Here is a 21294-nt window from a genome sequence, read left to right as displayed (position 1 = left end):
CTAGCTAACAGACTGCTAGCAAGCTTGTTAACTCTGAGAGCTTCATTTTCCCTCTTCAGAAACTGTTTTTGAATGAAATGATGAACTAAATGTCAGGGAGAAACAGAACAGTAGGGAGTAGAGAAAAATACGCTTGATTAGAGTTAGCATGCTAGCAGTTACCTCTCCAGCTACAGTAGTTCACCAACTAGCCCTGTGAGTTGTTACTACATCACAGAGACTCTAGGAACACAAATTTCACGTAACTTTCGCTGTGACACTTCATGGTGTGACTGGGCCTTTAAGCTTCTTGATGCATGTTTGTGCTAAGCTAGGCTAACCCCATCCTGAACCTTTCTCTGTACTGGACACAGAGATGAAACGGATATCCATCTTCTCCTATGACTTGGGAGAGGACACAGAAAATGTGGGACTGTTCCTTTAACTGTCCATTAGCACCCCCTTATGTTGAACCAGATGAAGTGCTTAAGGGTTGATACGACAGTACAGGCTCAAACAGACGCATCTTTACAGTATTTACAGTCTCAGCAGGTTTTGGTTCAAATCGTCCACACGACTTCTTTGGAATTTCATAAACAAGAAAACTACTCATTTAACTTCATCTCAACACAAAATTAGATCAAAATATCACCTCAGTGTTGAGAAAACTGTGATGTTGGTTAAAGTACAGAAACATTGCAGAGGCCGATGTTCAAACGTCCCTCTGAACTGTAAAATAAAGACGATTCATTCAGAGGAACTCAGGATCATTTACACAGAAATACCAACTATTATATTGACTAGTGTGTAGATAATTACAGTACATACAGCGCAGTAGGTAGTTTCATACGTCTTCAATTAGAACAGGAGCTTATAAATGATTTAAAATAAATACGTTAGCTTCATTAATGAAAAGAAGACAGTTTGTTTTCAGAGCCAACCTTCAGATCTCAGTTTCATCAGTAAAACGTCAGGTCCAGCAGAAGGTTCATGTTTTTATCCGTCATCATGAAAAAAATGGACAAGACCTCAGTGCAAATTGTGCATCTGTAAACATCTATCAAGTCAGATTACTTCTGTTTATAGTTTCGTTAGTTTTTAACTGAAGTGAGTAAATGATTGAGGAGGGTTCAGAGGAAGCATCAGGAATGTGCTGTAAACTGATTTTGAATTCAGCAGAGAGGAAACAGGAGAGCTGCACCCACAAAAACTTTAACCTGCTCAAATCAGTGAAATCACAAACTTGTCTTATTGATCTGGAAAACGTTTAGCTTTTAGAAATGAGTGAGGAGAAGTTGTTGAATTCAATATCTACAACTGTTACCAGGAACAGACAATACATTAAAGCTGTGTTTATTATGTTGCATCACAAAAAGACAATAAACTTGGTTTATACTTGGAGCTGTTTAACTTTGTCGAGAGACAATAGTTTGCGTTTAATTGTTATTTGTTTTTTATTTTGTAACTGTTACTGTGTGAAGCTGTTTTTGCTTTTTGTTTGTTACTTTGATATTCATATTAGTTTAAATCATTAAACTAAGCTAACATTAACCTTACAACCAGAGATTATAGTTAAAACTGTGACAGACAGCTCAGATTTAAAAATGTTAATACAAGTTTAATTAGACTCTAATTGAACCCTTTTCTCAGTTCAATAAAATGCTTGTTGGTGCAGCCCTCCATAAAGACCAGAAAGTGGTTTTAAATGTGTCACAGAGTTCATCAGTGAGGTGATGATCTGATGGAGAAGCTTCACAGTAAATCACCACCTTAGAAGTCTGCAGCTACCCATCATGCCTTGCTCCAGTGTCTCCTGTCATCAATCCCCGTTGGACTCAATGACCTTCTCGGCCAGGATCTCCTGGAAGGTGGAGAGCTGCTTCATCTGCTCCGTCTGCATCGAGTGTCTCCTCATCAGCTTCTTCTTCATCTTGAAGTCGAGGCCCCGCTTGGGTGAGGCAGGGGCCACAGGGACCAGGATCTTGTGCCCGGAGTGGATGGGGGAGGTGGGCTTGCCATTGGCCCGGATATCAGGGATGGGTCTCTGGGGATTGATGTTGAGTGGAGGCAGGAAGCCGGGCCTGGTGTGGGAGATGTGGTCCAGTAGGAGAGTCCCGGAACCACGGCGCTCCAGGAGTCCCGGGGGACGTCTGCGCATGGTGATAGGGGACACTGAGTTGGGGATGTTCTCCAAAGACTCCCTGGAGGAGCTGGTGACCAGGGAGAGGGGGGAGGCGTTGTACCTCCTTCGCTCCACAGACACCCGACCAGAGTCCGGAGATCCGGGGATAGACTCTGGGCTAAGGTGTGTGTCCGACTCATAGTGCTCCATACGGGTCAGTTTCGGGTGAGCCAGGGAACGGGCCGCGACTGCCCCGGGTCCCCCAGCATTCTCCTGGGACTCTGGGGCAGTGTTCCTGCGGTACAGGATCTGGTGCTGCTGGACTTTGTCTGCCCAGGAGGAACCAGAGAGGGCAGCACAGTCCTCAGAGCAGGACCGGTCAATGAGTTTGGGGGAGCAGGGGTCGTGGGTCTCAATGCTGTGTCGCCGTGACAACAGAGGTCGCACTAGTTCTGTGATGGACAGGCCGTTAATGTCAGTGATCGTCCTGCTCAGGTCGCAGCTGCCCTCCTCCTCCAGACCTCCATCAACCCTTTCCTGGGGAACCCCGCTCAGCACAGAGGGTGCCACAAGGCCCCAGGGCTCCGAGTTCAGCCTCTTCAGCAGCTTGCGTGGCGGAGGTCTCTTTTCTCCTGAAGGTCGAGCTGAAGGTAAAGGTAAAGCCGAGGTGAGCGCAAACCTGAAAATCCCCTCTTCATCTTTGCTCTTGTCTGCTGCTGGTGAGGAGGTGCCGATCTCCACCTCGGAGGGAGACATGCAGGCCGGAGACAGTTTGTCCACGATTACCGGCGAGGGGGGGGAATTGAGGTACTGCTTGGTCTTCTTGGTGCCTGATGGAGACGTGTCAGTGGTGATGATGATCACTTCCTTACCTTTGGCCTTGCAGGCATCCAGCAACACTTGCAGAGTGTCACGGTCTCCCTTGTTGATGGCGTGGACAAGGGCGGAGGAGCCGGAGTAGTCTTTGAGGCTGGGATCAGCTCCGTTCTCCAGCAGGAGTGAGACCACCTCCTTCCCCGCCTGCTCGGCGCAGGCATGCATCAGCGCCGTTCTCCCGCTCTTGTCAGGAATGTTCGGATCGGCACCTTTCTCCAGCAAGTACCTCACCATCCTCTGCCGTGTCTGCGGGTCGTCGTAGCTCGCTAAGCAGGCTGCTGAGATGGAAGTCTCTCCGCGCTCGTTGCCCTCGTTGATGTAAGCTCCGCCCTCCAACAGCAGGCGGGTCAGCCTCAGCTTCCCCTGGAAGACAGCTTTGAGGAGGGCATTCCCCTCAGTCTGCAGTGGTCCTCCATCTCCCATTATCTCGCGCCTCACCTCAGACCTCCTGTCCACTGGAAGCTAGCTTAACGCCGACTGCCCATCCTCCATGAGAAGTCACATGACCTGCAGGAGAAACATACGTGAGGTGAGTTCACCTCTGAGGATGTAACAGATAAACATGATGGTACATGATTAGTTGAGATGCTGATAAAGAAACAATGGGTGACTCTGGAGGTGATGTCGCTACTTCACCTAAAGACTGTGAAAAAACAATTTGTCAACACAAACGGACTGACTGCTTTTTATAAAACTAACACGTCTGCTTCATACTAGCCTCTATAGCCAGACCACCTCCACATTTTGGAGACAGGTCTGTCTCAACCCATCATCGTTCTGGAATAGAAGATAAAAACCCTTGTTTATTTTTCTTTAAACCAATCACAATCTTCTTGAGTGGTGCTAAGCCCAGGATGCAGCAATGGTGCCCTTGCAAAATAGTGTTGTGTGTGTGGGGGCTTGTTTTGGTGGATGTGGGGAGGCGAGCCCTGGCATTAAAATGGTTAAATCCCCGCTAAAGAAAATGCCACGTAAAATAGTAAACGACGTATGTAGACTGTGATTTTACAACGCTTACAGTTAAAACAGACAAACATAACTTGATCATCGGTGTCCTGGAGGTGAAGCCTACCTATACTTTTTCTCTGGAAGAGCTCACTGGACCCATTAAAACCACAGACATCCAAATCCATTTTCAACGTGTGGTTGATGGTGTTGTTTCACTTAGCGACAGGGACTTTGAAAACAGTAACGCATAGATAGAGGAAGGGGAGGAGAATGGCAACTGAAATAGTCGCCAGAATTATCTCAGCAGCCGACATCCAGTGAGCCAGGCTAGTTTCACACTAACAGTGATTGTAGACACCAAGTTGTAGGAAATGATTGGAAATGATTGGAGGTTTTAGACCTTCAAACTTGAAGGTAAATCAGCTGACAGAAAACACAGATTTTCTCCTGCAGATTGTTTCTGTCTGAACCTGCAGGTGTACAGAGTGACATCACAGTGACATCGCTGATGACTCAGAGAACAAACAGGTGTTTACATTCAGAGTGAATTCAGTGGCGATGATCATGATGATGATGAAGGTAAAGTTTCTGTTAACAGGAAGAAGAAAGTCTCACTTCCTCAGAGAGAGAAGATCAACAATAATCCAAATACTGCAGTCTAAAGTGAAATACTAATGTACAGTGTGTACTGAACACACACCCTGCTGAATGATGGCACACAGACTCAGTGTTTGCATTTCATTGTGAGAGCGAACATATGGACACACACACACACACACACACATACACACACACACAGGTACGGGTGGACTTTGCACCTGTCGGCTGGTTTTATAGTTTTCAGTTACAGAATCAACAGAAACCTGAACATCAAAGTGAAGAAATGAACAGATGATTAAAATATGAATATATAGAATCTAATATCTGATCAGTAAAGTATTAGTTAGTGATTAATTAACCATTAATGAAGCCTTTAGTTACAGCTTACAAACTCTTTATTAACAGGAAGTGGTTCCACTCAGTTTGACCTCTGAACTCATTAAACAAGCTGCACAGCATGTTTATTAACGACTAAACTGATAAACTGAACTGAACTAATAAACTGTGAAAAAGGGTGTCTAAAAGCTTTTTAGACAGCCGCAGATACCTGCAGACAGCCGCAGACAGCTGCAACACCTGCAGACAGCTGCAGACAGCCGCAGACAGCTGCAACACCTGCAGACAGCTGCAGACAGACGCAGACAGTTGCGACACCTGCAGAATGCCGAGGACACCTGCAGACAGCTGTAGATAGACACAGACAGTTGCGACACCTGCAGACAGTTGCGACACCTGTAGACAGCTGCAACACCTGCAGACAGCTGCAACGCCTGCAGACAGCTGCAACACCTGCAGACAGACGCAGACAGTTGCGACACCTGCAGACAGCCACAGACACCTGCAGACAGCTGCAACACCTGCTGACAGCTGCAGACAGACGCAGACAGTTGTGACACCTCCAGGCAGCTGTAGACAGCTGCAACACCTGCAGACAAACGCAGACAGTTGCGACACCTGCAGACAGCTGTAGACAGCCGCAGACACCTGCAGACAGCTGCAACACCTGCAGACAGCTGCAACACCTGCTGAAAGCTGCAGACAGACGCAGACAGTTGTGACACCTGCAGACAGCTGTAGACAGCTGCAACACCTGCAGACAGCCGCAGACAGCTGCAGACAGACGCAGACATTTGCGACACCTGCATACACCTGCAGACAGCTGTAGACAGCCGCAGACAGCTGCAGACACCTGCAGACAATTGCAACACCTGCAGACAGCCGCAGACACCTGCAGACAGCTGCAACACCTACGGACAGCTGCAACACCTGCAGACAGCTGTACCCCTGCCCAAATCCATTCAGTCCTTCAGAGCTGCAACAACAAGCTAACTGTTGCATTGCTAATGCAAGTAGCTAGCTACTGCTTGAAAAATGGGAAACTTGGGACTCTGTTGAAAAGCCCTAAATAAAATGTAATTTTTTAGTGATGTGTTTAAAAGGAGTTTGCTATTTGCACGTTGTCATTTCTTTTCTAATATCCTTCTGTATGAAATTATGAATCTATCATTTTACTGTCAGTTCATCACACTCACTCTCTTACAATACAGTGGTAGAGAACTGATGGTGACGGTTATTGTCATTGGACCAATGCCAATATATATATATATGTGTGTGTGTGTGTGTGTGTGTGTGTGTATACACACATATGTATTTATGTGTACTGATGGAGAATCAGTCTCCACTTATTATCTCACTGTATTCAGTGTAAAGGTTCATTGTTAATATTGGAAATAGTACTTAGATTTTTTGTCAAATATGTTGTAATATTTAATTAATGACTATCAGCTCTCTGACAGTTGAAAATATCTGTTACTGTTGATACTTTACTGCTATACTTTTGTACTGAAGTCACATTTTGAATGCACAATTTTATTTGTAATGGAGTATTTTCACACTATAGTATTACTACTTTTACTGGAGTACCAAATACGTCCACCACAGAACTAAAATACAATAATCTTTCAAACGTCAGTAAGTGACAGTTAACTCTTTGAATTCAAACCTGCAGCAGGTAACGTGTCTCTGCTGTCACCTGTCACACAGGTGAAGGAGCTGCTGCTCAGTGACATGATGATGATGAAGAGGAAGCTGCCTGACCGTGGTGGAATGCAGCTCACAGCACAGACCCAGATATTTACCGAATTTCTACGTCAGTCCGCCGCTCTGACGCAGTGATTTCTATATTTACACACCGGTTGCGAAGTTAACGGCAGCAGAGCACGCACGCGCGCACGCACACACACACACACACAGGATCAGATACATGGTGTATTTGTGCTGCATCATCATCATCATCATCATCAACCCATCACATCTGGTGACTTCACAGCGTTTAATCTCGTTAAAATCACCGCCACCGACATAAACCAACACACACACACACACACACACCGGGAGGAGTCGTTAAAATCCGCTCTGGTAGCAGCTGATGATAGAGGAGATGAATGAAGAAAACAGGAGCTTTTTCTTTTCTTACCGCCGAGCTGAAGAAGCAGCAGCATCAACTTCATCATCTGACCGACCGTTATAGACGGTTACTGTCCGCTAGCGACCGTTACCGACGGTAGCCGACTGTTTACTGACTGACTGATGGAGCGCTGCACCGACACTCCTCCTCCTCTTCCTCCTCCTCCTCCGAGTCTGAGCTGTCCGAGCCACTCAGCGCAGATTCACAGCCCGACGGAGGAGGACCCCCCCCCCCCACCCGGTTTTATTTAACCCTTAAATGTCTGACTGGTTCACCAAACGGTCCTTCACTGTCAGACTGAAGCAGGGCCAAGTATAAACGCAGCTGTTTGTTACCAACAAACCATACTGGGATTTTATCCTTTGGACCTTTTGTGGAGCGTGACACCAGATCTGTTTGTATTTGACAAAGAATTGGAATGAGACTTTTTTAAGAAATGTGTCGCTCAGAGTCAACAGTGGTGCTGCTGCTGTGAGCCAGATGTAGCGAACATGCACATGTCTGTGCATCAGTTTTTTGTTCAGTCTAAAGGTTTCACCAAACTCTCCTTCACTTGAAAATAATTGATTAATTCATCAATTAAACAGTGGATATGTCCCTGCTGCAGAAAAGCCAAGACAGGGTCAAACAAATTCAGAGACATTAATAAGAGCACAACATACTCTTACAACTTTGTCTAGGTTATGTTGCATTATTTTCTGTCACTGACAGTTCTTTCCAATGACTCTTTCAGTGTGTATCCGAAGTGATGCTAAGCATCTGGTGCTCTCCAAGTCAACAGGATCAGACTGATCAGTGCTTGTTCATGGTGGGAACTGTTGGGTCTCTGTAATAACATTACAAGAGTCGGTCTAGATCTGCTCTATTTTTAAAGTGTCATGAGATGACTTTTGTTGTGATTTGGCGTTATATAAATAAAATTGAATTGAACTGAATTGTTTCTTATGAGTGAATGCTGGAATCTTTAATTCAGCCTGGTAAGACTGGATGGACTCTCTGACATTGAAACCTCTGTCTGCCAAAACTTGGTCCCCTGGCAGCAGACGAGATAAAAAACAACTTTGCTCTGTGAGCTCTGTGTGATCACTTGAGAGGCCTCCCCATTCATTGGAAATGAAACTAATGGAACCTTGTGAGCAAATGGCAGTTAAATATTTCATCGTATGGTGTGGAACTTGTATGTTGAATAACAATAAGCACTGGCAAATAAGTTTCTTGGTTTCTCACTAAATATTTCAAAACGGTCAATCATGCAAACTGTCTTTTCAAAGTTACTGTTCCTAAATGCATTTTCTTAATGATTTTCTGACTAGACTGAAGGCTCTGATGAAGATTCTGATGAAGACTTGTGAAGGCTCTGATGAAGACCCTGATAAAGACTGATGAAGGCTCTGGTGAAGGCTCTGATGAAGACTCTGGTGAAGACTCTGATGAAGACTCTGGTGAAGACTCTGGTGAAGGCTCTGATGAAGGCTCTGATGAAGACTCTGGTGAAGACTCTGGTGAAGGCTCTGATGAAGGCTCTGATGAAGACTGATGAAAACTCTGATGAAGACTCTGATGAAGGCTCTGATGAAAACTCTGATGAAGGCTCTGATGAAGACTGATGAAAACTCTGGTGAAAGCTCTGATGAAGACTGATGAAGACTGATGAAGGCTCTGATGAAGACTGTGATGAAGACTGATGAAGGCTCTAATGAAGACTCTGGCGAGGGCTCTGATGAAAACTCTGATGAAGACTGATGAAGACTGATGAAGGCTCTGATGAAGACTCTGATGAAGGCTCTGATGAAGACTGGTGAAGACTTTGATGAAGACTCTGATGAAGGCTCTGATGAAGACTCTGGTGAAGACTCTGGTGGAGACTGATGAAGGCTTTGATGAGACTGATGAAGACTCTGGTGAGGGCTCTGATGAAAACTCTGATGAAGACTCTGGTCAGGACTCTGATGAAAGCTCTGATGAAGACTGATGAAAACTCTGATGAAGACTCTGGTCAGGACTCTGATGAAAACTCTGATGAAGGCTCTGATGAAGACTGATGAAGACTGATGAAGACTCTGGTGAAAACTCTGATGAAGGCTCTGATGAAGACTGATGAAGGCTCTGATAAAGACTGATGAAGCTCTGATGAAGACTGATGAAGGCTCTGATGAAGACTGGTGAGGGCTCTAATGAAAACTCTGATGAAGGCTCTGATAAAGACTGATGAAGCTCTGATGAAGACTGATGAAGGCCCTGATGAAGACTCTGATGAAGACTCTGGTGAGGGCTCGGATGAAAACTCTGATGAAGGCTCTGATGAAGACTCTGAGGAAGACTGGTGAAGGCTCTGATGAAAACTCTGATGAAGACTGATGAAGGCTCTGATGAAGACTCTGGCGAGGGCTCTGATGAAAACTCTGATGAAGACTCTGGTGAAGGCTCTGATGTAGGCTGTGATGAAGACTCTGGTGAAGACTCTGATGAAGGCTCTGATGAAGACTCTGGTGAAGGCTCTGATGAAGGCTCTGATGAAGACTCTGATGAAGGCTCTGATGAAGGCTCTGACGAAGGCTCTGATGAAGACTCTGGTGAAGACTCTGATGAAGGCTCTGCCTTTTCATGTATTTTTTTGACAAAAATAAAATACTGCAGGACACACACACACAGACACACACACACAAACACACACACCACAGCTTGTTGCTATTATGGAAACACAGTTTCCATGGCAACTGATGTGCCAGATTCCTGCACAAGCGTTCCCACGGCGACACATAGCTCTTTACCTCACTGACACACACACACACACACACACACTTGTTTTACTGATGTAGCAGAAATGTTTGACAGCCTATAGCAGCACAGAATACTGTAGTACTAATACTAGTACTAACAGAAGACTAGTACTACTACTAGACAGTACTAGTACAAGCTAGCAATAAGGCGAGTCTGTGTTTTTTTTCATTGTAAGTAAATGTGACACTACAGACAGCAGCTGCTTAGCTTAGCTTAGCATAGCATAAAATTGTAAATGGGCTAGCCTGGCTCTCTACAAAGGCACTTAGTTTGCTGCTGTACTTGGTGTTTGGTAACGTTAGCATGCTAACATGCTAAGCTAAGATGGTGAACATTATACCTGCTAAACATCATTGTCATTGTGCACATGTTAGCATTCTGATGTTAGCATTTAGTACTGCTGTGTTTAGGTACAGAGCTGCTAGCATGGCTGTAGAGTTTTAAACGTTTTTTAAACCCTAAAGACAGTGAAATGAAAAGATGCTGATTGCTCATTTATCCCTTGTTACATGATAAATGTGTGTCCATCCAATCAGATGCGAGAACAACTAGTTAAGAGTTATTATAAAGAGTAGATCTGCTCTATTTGTAAAGTGTCATTAGATGACTTTTGTTGTGATTTGGTGCTATATAAATAAAATTGAATTGAATTGAATTGAATTAAGCCCGCCCATCATATAACACTGCAAATGACCTCTAGCTTGTGGCAAGCTAGCAGAGCGATATCGTGAGAGTGAGTGTGTTTGGATTTTTATTCATTTAACTCTGATGATGTAACAAATCAATCCGTGCTCTTGATTTATTCTTGTTTTTGACACCAGTTGCTTTATATAATATACTATAATAAAATACTGTAAGTTACCGTCTTTGTTCTTTAATTGGAATCCTTTTTACAAACTGTTACCAGAGCTATGACTAATTGTGATGTTATGGCTAGATGAAAATAATTGGTAAAACACATTTGCATATATTTGGACACGGGTAAGAAACACGTAATATTTTAACAAATGTTTTTATTGATTGCTTGTTTATATATTGCAGTGCAATATTTGCGTCGGGTGTCACAGCGGGGACACTGGGCCATTCCACCTCGTTGTTTGCCTGTGAATGATGCAAGTTAATGCGCATTGATTTATGACTCAGTTATAGTAAAATATTTGTTTGTGAAAGATAATCAAGACTCTTGCTTAACTTAATAAAAAGGAGGGAGGGTGACATCAAGTGGTAAGTGGGTAGAGGGGAGTTTGAATGTTCTCTTATTTATGTAAGTTATTCAATAAGTCTATTTTGGGTATGTAAATTATATTATATTATATTTATTGTTGAAGAGGTTCTTAGGTGTTACAACCGATACCCCCACCCAACGCGGATATCACATTGAGTGACGGCTGTCCTACGACCTAATCTTTAGGTTTTCGAACGGACTCCCAAAATCTACACGCAAGACCGCCTTAGCCTGCTGAGGGAGCCTGGTTACGTTCCCGGAATATCATAACAATGAGGCCTATATAGTTGACTATGTGCCAACGACCGGATATTAGCAGGAATATCTGTGTGTGATATGTGTTTGAAGATTGGTGGTACCCCAGTAAGACCCTGAAGGAAAAGATCAATACTGAGGGAGGTCCACACGGAAGGGTGGCAGATACTTGCCTGGTTTCACACTGGGCCGCCTCAAATGCCCAAATCCCTAATACACAATTTAGAGATAAATTTAGGAAATCCCTCCCTGTGTCCCAACTATTTAGAAACTTTAACAGTAATCTCCAAACAATCCAAAGCAGCAGCAAAACATCAGACAACTGAGTTGAACCTATTTAACATGTCCTTCCATGTTAAACATCATAATATATACATAGCAGCTTTCTTAGAATTCATCAGTCAAAGCCAAATTATTATCTACTGTCAGCATATTTCAAGGAGAGGAGTCTTCTTACCTGAGGGAGGCTACCTAGATGATCTCAGAGAGGAGCAACACAGGACTTAGGTCAGAGTGTACAAAGTACAACCCAATTTTATTGGAGTTTTAACAAAAAGAATAAATGGATACAAAAATGTTCAAAAAGGAAGAAAATATAACAATTTGGTAACAAAGTCTCACGAACAACCAAGGCAAAAACCTAAGCAGTCAGTCAGAGTCGCACACGCGCCCGACCTCCTCTGTCTTCCCTTTTTGTACCCTTTACCCCCCTCCAAGGGGTCAGGAGTTCAAAACGTTTATTTTCTGAGAAACATATCGCTAAACACCATATGACCATAAACCACATTTTGCGAATACCTCATCTTCCCTGCTTTGCAAGAGTGTGATTTCACACTTTGTAGGGTGTCAGGCAGATGCATAAACCTAAACTGGTCTTCACGCCACCTAGACGTCGGTTTAGCAGAATGTATAAGAACAGGCTGACCTGTCACAGGACGTCTGTTCCCTTTTCGGAGAATAGGCAGGTTTAACGTACTTCCTGTCCTTAAAGCTGAACTTAGTTTGAACTTTTCAACTGAGTTTGAAGTATCACTCAGAAAACAAAAAAAGGGTTGTGAGGGCATGACTCGGACACAACATAGGTGGAACACTCAACATTGTATATTTATATGTGTGAATATCTGTGTGAAATAACTGTAATTGGTATGTGCCAGCCAATTATGTGAGTGACATCGTTTTAAAAGGCGTCAGTCGGTGAGGCTGAAAGGTGTGGGAAGACTTGTACACAGTGCAAAAAATAAACATTTAAACATAAATAAAAAGTTTGAACAAAGTGCTTCTCCTCTTTTGCCTTCTCGACCGCTCGGGCTGTCTGACACAAACCTACTTCATTACAGAAGCTTTTATTAGGTCATCTTCAAGTGCTTTTGTGTATTTTTATTTTCCTTGTTTCATGAGTTCTTATTGCTTGATTTTCTTGGTATTTGTGATGTTTTTATTGTAACTTTGTTAAGAAAGCTGCTGTTTAAATAAAGATAGTTTGTTCTCTAGTTCTTCTGTCTGTGTTTTTTCTTCTCTGTTCTGGATGTTGACCCAGCACATTGAGTCCCGACTCGTCTACATTAACATGAAGTCTGACAGCAGCTGACACATAAACCTGACTCACAGATCCACCTGATCCACACAGAGGAGGACTGAAGACCTGCACACACCTGAGCTGACAGTCTGTGAATGTGAGTGGAACATTTCATGTCCTTGTCCCCGTCTGAGAAGTGATATATTTTTATTTTTACCTGAAGGTGTGTGTAAAAGTGAAATCAACCTTAATTAAGAATTTTTATAGCTGCAAGTAAAAGCACTTTTATTAAAATGTGTCTTTAGAGAAACCAAAAGTAGAGCTGTCTGATCAAACTTTCTTACCAATAATGTTTTTTGTGTGTGAAATACCTAAAATACCTAAAAGGAAATCTTTTTCTGAACTATGTTTTTGTTCTCTCACATTAAGTTTTGCTCCCTCTGATCCACAGGAACATTTAATGTGTTGGTCCAGTCCAGATATAATATATAAAATACATATATGATCAGATTACAGCTGCAGTTGTGGTTGAGTCTATGATGTTATGCCTTGGTACTACAAGGTTTCTGCCTCTTAAAGGAAGTTATTCCTCTCCATAGTGCTTCTCCTGGTGGGACCTGTCTCTGTAATAACATTATAAAGAGTCGGTCTGGACCTGCTCTGTTTGTGAAATGTCATGAGATGATTTCTGTTGTGATTTGGCGCTATATAAATACAACTGAATTGAACTGACTTGAAGTTTATACAGTTTATACATTTAAAAGTTTTTACAGTTTAAAAGTTTTTACAGTTTTTACAGTTTAAGTTCATACAGTTACTACGTTTATACAGTTAACAACACAACACAGTTTATATGTTTATAAGTGTATATGTTATATGTATATAGGTTTTCACAGTTTAGAAGTTTAGAAGTTTGTACGTTTACACTGTGACATCAGTTCTATAGTGGCAGATTTCCAAACCGTTTCCTCAGATAATAAAGATCAAAAGTCTCAGCAGAATTATAACTGAAAGCTCTCGGTATTTACACAAGATGAGTTATTGAACACATGTTAATCCCTGATATGAATAACTGAATACAACCTAAGTAAATAAAATAATTATATTGTAAACAGAAACAGGTTTTTAGCTCTAATGGTTTTATTAAATAACTTAGTGAACATCATGTTCACACCTGTGGGCATTATTTGGCTGAAGGTAGATCATCAGGCAGGAAACACCTGGAGAGAGTTCAGACACCTGAGTAAAATCAACAGATAGATGAAAAACTGACCTGAGACCAGACAAAAGGTTAAAGTCAATGAAGAGCCAGTGTCTAATGAATCTGCTTTTTATGATTTAACGTTAACTTTAAGAGACTGAAAGTGATGGTAGGTGACACAGGTGATGGTGTCACAAACATAGATGATGATGTCACTAACATGTGAAAGTGTCACTGACATAGATGATGATGACATTAACACAGGTGATGATGACACTAACATAGGTGATGATGTCACTAACATGTGATAGTGTCACTGACATAGATGATGATGACATTAACACAGGTGATGATGACACTAACATAGGTGATGATGTCACTACCACAGGTGATTATCTCTGCAGATTAAACTCCAGACTGTGATCAGAACCATGAGGTGTGTTTGGGCTCCTGTTGTTCTGTTGGTCCTGCTGTTTGTCCAGATCTCTGCAGCCTGTAAGTATCTCACACACACACAACATACACACAACAGGAAGAACTGAGTACCTTGGCAATTAAAGCACTTCTGTTCCCATAGATCCTTACGGAGACCCTCCAGACTGTAAAGTTTCAGTTCCTGTGAGACCGTGTTCAGAGAGCGGCTGGTTCAGGATCAATGACAAGAAGTGCATCAAGTTCTTCAAAACAAAGAAGACATTTGATGATGCTGAGGTGATGACATACACCTTCATATTCATCCTGAACACTCACACATGATGTTACTAACACCGGTGATGATGTCACTAACACAGGCGATGGTGTCACTAACACAGGTGATGGTGTCACAAACACAGGTGATGGTGCTCACACCTGTTGACGCTGAAGTCTTACTCTCATTGCAGAAACACTGTTTGTCAGTTGGAGCTCACCTGGTGTCCGTTCACAGTGATGAAGAAACCAATCAGCTGATCTGTCTGATCATGAGAACCAGCAGCACAAGAATCACCGTTTGGATCGGAGTCCAGAGAGTTGGGGTGAGAACATCAACATGAGATCAGTCAGATGTCAACAAAGATCAATTTAAAGCCAAGTTATTATTTATTAATCATCTATTTACTATTGGAAAATGTATTCTTAAAATCTGTTGAATTTGTATCTGTAGATGTTTATATATGTTTATGCTTCATGTTCAGTTGAGCTGCTGTTCACATGTGACTGTGTGTGTGTGTGTGTGTGTGTGATTCAGACTTTCTTTAAAGCCTGGTTTGCTTGGACTGATGGAAGTGACTTCAGCTATAAAAACTGGCACTACACTCAACCTGACAACCACTTTTTAAGAGAGAACTGTGTGGAGGTGAACTTCTTGAGTGAGTATTGTTTTCTTTTCAGATTTAAAGAAAACCTCTTGTTGAATATTTTTATTCTTGGGTCACAAACACCTGATTTCAAGTGTTCCCACAGTCCTTTGAGAAGCCGTTTAGGATGAAAACATTGAAATACATGCACATATACAGTACGCAGTGACAATGTGCACATACACATTGAAAATGTTCACACCCCACCACCTTCACACTTGTACACATACTTACATACTTGTGTGTGTGAGTACCTGAGTGTAAAATATTTTTCAGTGTGCCCAGAAGTTGTTTCAGTGTAACGGTAAGGCTTCGATTCAGAGCGCAACCTGGACCTACATAACAGAAAGTTTGGTCTTATTTTTGAATGTAGAGTCAATGACGTTGATAACTAACTAATAAAAAGTTATTTTTGAGCTTCTATGATTCTGTCTGTAGAGTATTTAAAAACAAAAAAATCTTTAAAGACGTCTCAGCTCTTCAGAAACATTGTGGACAACATTGCCAGGTGATTTTAAAGCTGGAGTGCAGGACTTGTACATGAAACGTCGGTTTCCCTCAAGCTGTTCACGCAGCGCTGATGAACCCCGTCGCCGCCAGGTCGACCTCTCTGTGTTTCAGTCTGCAGAGTTCTTAAATCTGGTGTCTGGGGCGACATTCCCGCGCTGGTGCACCAGTAGTGATGCGTTTCACGTCAACCAGTAATGACTGGTTTGCCAGAGCTGAATGTAGCAACCGTAGGGACGGAGTGGGCTGTCACCATGGCGACAGCAGAGCCATGTAGCGACAGAGTCGCATCAAGAAAGTTCAAAACGTTTGATCATCACGTGATTCACAAGGACTTCAGATAGTTCAGGAAGTTCTTGTCAGGCAATTAGAATGTAAATATAACACATCCATGGTGAATACAGAGAGATGGAACTGTGATGTTTGGTAATTACTTAGTTGACGCAACTCTCTCTCTACATGGCTCTGGGCTATGGGAAAACCTGTAGGCATCCGCCAGAAGGGGGAGACAAAAGATCTGCTCTCCAGCTTTAATTTGGTTTACAATATTGCTTATTCACTTTTTTAAATTGTATCTATTTTATTTTATTTTTCTCTTAATTCCTATATTATGTATCTTTTTACGTTGTTCAATCTTATTTCTGCTTGTGTTTGTTATGATTTTAAATACTCCCTCTTCTGTTATTTGTATTGTAATATCGCTGTGTTGTTAATGAAGTCAGTGTGCCTTCCTGTTACACTACTGAGTGGTTAGCACTGTCGCACAGTAGAAGAAGCTGGTTAGAGCGGGTTGGGGGTTCGATCCCTTGAGGAAGACACTGAACCCTAAGTTGTCTTGCACCTTGCATGGCAGCTTGGTCGGTGTGTGAATGTGTGAGTGAATGGGTGAATGGGTGACTTAGCTGTAAAGCGCTTTGGGAACCGTGAAGGTTGAAAAGCACTATATAAGTGAGATCATTTACCATTTACAGCTGATATCCCGCCTCCCATAAAGTCTCATTCTGACAGGATTCACATCACAGGGGGAGGTGGGGAATGAGGCCTTCACTGTGCTCCTCGTCTGTAATTTAACTCAGTGGTTCCCAACCTAGGGGTCCCGTCCCCCACCAGGGGTCACCAAAGCTCCACGGAGGGGGTCGTGAAGATCTCTTGATTTTAAGGGTGTAAGAAATTTTACATATATAAATATCATATACGGGCATTTAATATAACTAAATGTAAGGGTTATTGTAGAAGTTTATTTATTTATTTATTATAAATGGACTATTGAAACTTATGTATGATAGTGAAATGAAAACGTACTGACGTACTGCGGTAAGCGTATTGCTTCACTTCCGGTTTCTGTGTCATTGTGTGTGTTTGGCTGCTCTAAGCTCAAACAAGTTATATTTGTTTGGTATATATTTCATTACAGCGGTTAACCAGCCGCTAACCACTTAAACGTACATTAGTTCTGCTTAACACTGATAGTTCTCTCCTTCTTTTAGCAACTTTTTCGCTAATCTCACAGTTGTTTACACACTATTCTGTCTGTTACATTAGCTTAGCAGCTAGCGATGGCTTCTCTCTCCCCTTCTCACTCTCCTGCTCTGTCCTGCTCGGTGTGTCAGATGTTTAGTTATAGAAGCAGATTCTGGTAATTGGCAGCTCCTTAGTCAGAAACGTGAGGTTAGCGACACCAGCGACCATAGTGAAATGCATTCCTGGGGCCAGAGCGGGCGACATTAAATCAAATTTAAAACTGCTGGCTAAGGATAAGCGTAAATACAGTAAGACTGTTATTCACGTCGGCGGTAATGACTCTCGATTACGCCAAACGGAGGTCACTAAAATTAACGTGGAGTCGGTGTGTATGCTTGCAAAAACTATGTCGGACTCCGTAGTTTTCTCTGGGCCCCAATTTGACCAGTGATGATATGTTTAGCTGCATGTCATCATTCAACCGCTGGCTGTCGAGGTGGTGTCCAGCAAACGATGTGGGCTTCAGAGATAATTGGGGGACTTTCTGGAGGAGACCTGGTCTGATGAGGAGAGACGGCATTCATCCCACTTTGGATGGAGCAGCTCTCATCTCCCACCGGCCGAGGAGGTGGAGTTGCAGCCATTTTTGACTCAAGCCTGTTGATGAACTCTAGACCGAAACTGGATTATAACTCATTTGAAAGCCTCGTTTTGAGTCTCTCACTCCCAACCTGGAAAACACTGAAGCCAGTCTTATTCGTTAAAGTCTATCGCGCTCCAGGTCCATACTCTGAATTCTTATCTGAAAAATGAGTTTTTATCAGGTTTAGTCCTTAAAACAGACAAAGTCATTATCTTGGGTGATTTTAATATTCATGTGGACGTTGATAAGGATAGCCTTGGTACTGCATTTATCTGTTTATTGGATTCGATCGGCTTCTGTCAGAGGGTACAGAAACCCACTCACTGTTTTAATCACACCCTCGACCTGGTTCTGACATATGGACTTGAAATTGAACATCTAATTGTCTTTCCACAGAATCCTTTGTTATCGGACCATTATTTAATAACTTTTGAATTCCTATTACAAGACTACACGCCATTAGGCAAAAAAGCCTACACCAGATATCTATCTGATAGTGCTGTAGCTAAATTTAAGGAAGTGATTCCATCGGCATTAAATTCAATGCCATGTCTCAATACAACTGAGGACTCCTATGCTAACCTTCGTCCCTCTCAAATGGATGATCTTGTTGACAGTGCTGCAGGCTCAACGCGGTTGACACTTGACTCTATTGCCCCTCTTAAAAAGAAGATAATAAAACAAAGAAAGTCAGCTCCATGGTATAACACCCAAACCCGCAAATTAAAGCAATCAGTGCAGAAACTTGAAAGGAAATGGCGCTCCACCAAACTGGAGGAATCACATTTAATTTGGCAAGATAGTCTTAGAACTTATAGGAAGGCCCTCTGTAAAGCCAGAGCAGCCTATTACTCATCATTAATAGAAGAGAACAAGAACAACCCCAGGTTTCTCTTCAGCACTGTAGCCAGGCTGACAGAGAGTCACAGCTCTATGGAGCCATGTATTCCTATAAGCCTCAGCAGTAATGACTTCATGAGCTTCTTTAATGATAAAATTGTAACTATTAGAGACAGAATTGATCACCTCCTGTCTTCAGGTAGTTCAAACACAGGAATCTCACAAATAGCTGTAAAACCTGATGTATATTTAGATTGCTTTTCTCCCATTGACCTTCACCTAATTACTAAAACCATCTCTTCATCTAAGCCATCAACTTGTCTCTTACACCCCATCCCAACCTGGCTACTTAAAGAGGTTTTACCTTTAGTCAGCACTTCTTCACTAGACATGATCAATCTGTCTTTATTAACAGGCTACGTACCTCAGTCCTTTAAAGTAGCTGTAATTAAACCTCTTCTTAAAAAGCCCACTCTTGATCCAAAGGTTTTAGCCAAATATAGACCTATATCTAACCTTCCCTTTCTCTCCAAGATTCTTGAGAAAGCAGTCGCCAACCAGCTGTGTGATTTTCTACATGACAATAAGTTGCTTGAGGACTTTCAGTCAGGTTTCAGAGCTCATCATAGCACAGAGACAGCACTGGTGAAAGTTACAAATGACTTTCTAACTGCATCAGACAAAGGACTTGTCTCTATACTTGTTTTGTTATACCTTAGTGCTGCATTCGACACCATTGACCATCATATCCTATTACAGAGACTGGAACATTTAATTGGCATCAAAGGAACCGCACTAAGCTGGTTTAAGTCGTATTTATCAGATCGATCTCAGTTTGTACATGTTAACGATGAATCCTCCATGTACGCCAAAGTCAGTCATGGAGTTCCACAAGGTTCTGTGCTTAGACCAATACTATTCACCTTATATATGCTTCCTTTAGGAGATATTATTAGAAAACACTCCAGAAGAACCTCATCAGTTAGCCAAGCTCCAAGCATGCCTTAAGAACTGGATGACCTGTAATTATCTGATGTTGAACTCGGACAAGACAGAAGTTATTGTTCTTGGCCCTGAACACCTCAGAAACACAGTATCTAAGGATATTGTTACCCTAGATGGCATTGCCCTGGCCTCCAGCGCCACCGTGAGGAATCTCGGAGTTGTCTTTGATCAGGACATGTCCTTTAACTCCCACGTAAAACAAACTTCAAGGACTGCCTTCTTTCACCTTCGTAACATTGCAAAAATCAGGAAGATCCTGTCTCAAACAGATGCAGAAAAATTAGTCCATGCATTTGTCACGTCTAGGCTGGATTATTGCAATTCTTTATTATCAGGCTGTCCCAATAAGTCCCTGAGGACTCTCCAGCTGATCCAGAATGCTGCGGCACGTGTACTGACAGGAACCAGGAAAAGAGATCATATTTCTCCTGTGTTAGCTTTGCTGCACTGGCTCCCTGTAAAATCTAGAATAGAGTTTAAAATCCTTCTCCTGACTTACAAAGCTCTTACTGGTCAGGCACCATCATATCTTAAAGAGCTCATAGTACCCTATTACCCCACTAGAGCACTGCGCTCCCAGAATGCAGAGTTGCTTGTGGTTCCTAGAGTATCCAAAAGCATAACAGGAGCCAGAGCCTTCAGCTATCAAGCTCCTCTCCTGTGGAATTGGCTCCCGGTTTGGGTCCGGGAGGCAGACACACTCTCTACTTTTAAGAGTAGGCTTAAAACCTTGCTTTTTGATAACGCTTATAGTTAGGGCTGGCTCAGGCCTGCCTGATGCCGAGGTGATGACACACACCTTCATATTCATTTTGAACACTCACACATAATGGGGTGGAGAGCTGAAGGGGACATGGGTATGCTGCAAACAGGAGGTGCTAATAAGTAATTAAGCTATTTTTAATGAAGACGATTTGACCACATGTAAAGCAATATAGGGTCAAAGGTCAAAATATGGGGGCTGAAAAGAGAATAGCAGCACGACATTAAAACAGCACAATATCATATTGGTTTGCAAATAGGCCTATATTTTACATTTGGGACCTAATATAATATAGCTCATGTTGTGTATACAATATGGTATAAAGCACTTTGAGCTGCATATTATTATTTTATGTGAACTAACAGACTGAATGTTTCAGGATGGGGACTGTGGAACGACCTCAACTGTGGATACAAGAAACCTTTTGTTTGTGCCAAACCAATGTGACACCATCATCATCATCATCATCATCACCACCATCATCATCACCATCAGACCCTCTTTCACTCTCTGCACGCAGTAGTTTAATGTAAACTAATTCAAACTGCAACTTTCTACATTCATCACAATAAAAGTTCTGCTTCAGCATTAAAATCTGGCAGTTCAAATCCTTCAGAGTTCAGTCCGGGTTCATTTGGTGACACCTGTGGTTACCACGGTAACAGCAGGTACATGTCAATGACTCCCTGACTTACTTAAAACTGACTACAATCAACAATCAACTAAATAACAGATGAACAATGGCGGTCAGCGCTAACCTCAGTGACAAAT

The 21294-nt window shown here is 42.5% G+C and overlaps 2 protein-coding genes across 2 annotated transcripts; one reads left to right on the top strand and one right to left on the bottom strand.

Annotated features, from left to right (window-relative positions):
• Window positions 1-1798: 1798 nt before the first annotated feature.
• LOC139290690 (ankyrin repeat domain-containing protein 34A) lies at window positions 1799-3400 on the bottom strand. The gene has a single exon (XM_070912530.1). It carries the CDS (start codon window positions 3398-3400, stop codon window positions 1799-1801), a length of 1602 nt encoding a protein of 533 aa, XP_070768631.1.
• A 9437-nt stretch (window positions 3401-12837) lies between these two features.
• On the top strand, window positions 12838-21091 carry LOC139290856 (C-type isolectin Sp-CL4-like). The gene is made up of 6 exons (XM_070912722.1): window positions 12838-12926; window positions 14359-14465; window positions 14548-14681; window positions 14852-14983; window positions 15196-15316; window positions 20903-21091. Exons 2-6 carry the CDS (start codon window positions 14402-14404, stop codon window positions 20968-20970), a joined length of 519 nt encoding a protein of 172 aa, XP_070768823.1. The 5' UTR covers window positions 12838-12926; window positions 14359-14401; the 3' UTR covers window positions 20971-21091.
• Window positions 21092-21294: the final 203 nt, after the last annotated feature.

This window comes from Enoplosus armatus, chromosome 9 (assembly GCF_043641665.1).
Source record: "Enoplosus armatus isolate fEnoArm2 chromosome 9, fEnoArm2.hap1, whole genome shotgun sequence".
In the NCBI taxonomy this organism is placed as follows: domain Eukaryota; kingdom Metazoa; phylum Chordata; class Actinopteri; order Centrarchiformes; family Enoplosidae; genus Enoplosus; species Enoplosus armatus.
Note: the sequence above shows the minus strand (reverse complement) of the source record. Positions and strands in the feature narration are given on the sequence as shown.

What these genes read in the sequence shown, in the direction of transcription:
- LOC139290856 (XM_070912722.1), top strand. Translation starts at nt 14,402, where the DNA reads ATGAGGTGTGTTTGGGCTCCTGTTGTTCTGTTGGTCCTGCTGTTTGTC. An exon ending in TCGGAGTCCAGAGAGTTGGG is followed by an intron (nt 14,984 to 15,195) that starts GTGAGAACATCA and finishes TGTGTGATTCAG; the next exon opens with ACTTTCTTTAAAGCCTGGTT. An exon ending in TGTGGAGGTGAACTTCTTGA is followed by an intron (nt 15,317 to 20,902) that starts GTGAGTATTGTT and finishes TGAATGTTTCAG; the next exon opens with GATGGGGACTGTGGAACGAC.
- LOC139290690 (XM_070912530.1), bottom strand. Translation starts at nt 3,400, where the DNA reads ATGGGAGATGGAGGACCACTGCAGACTGAGGGGAATGCCCTCCTCAAA.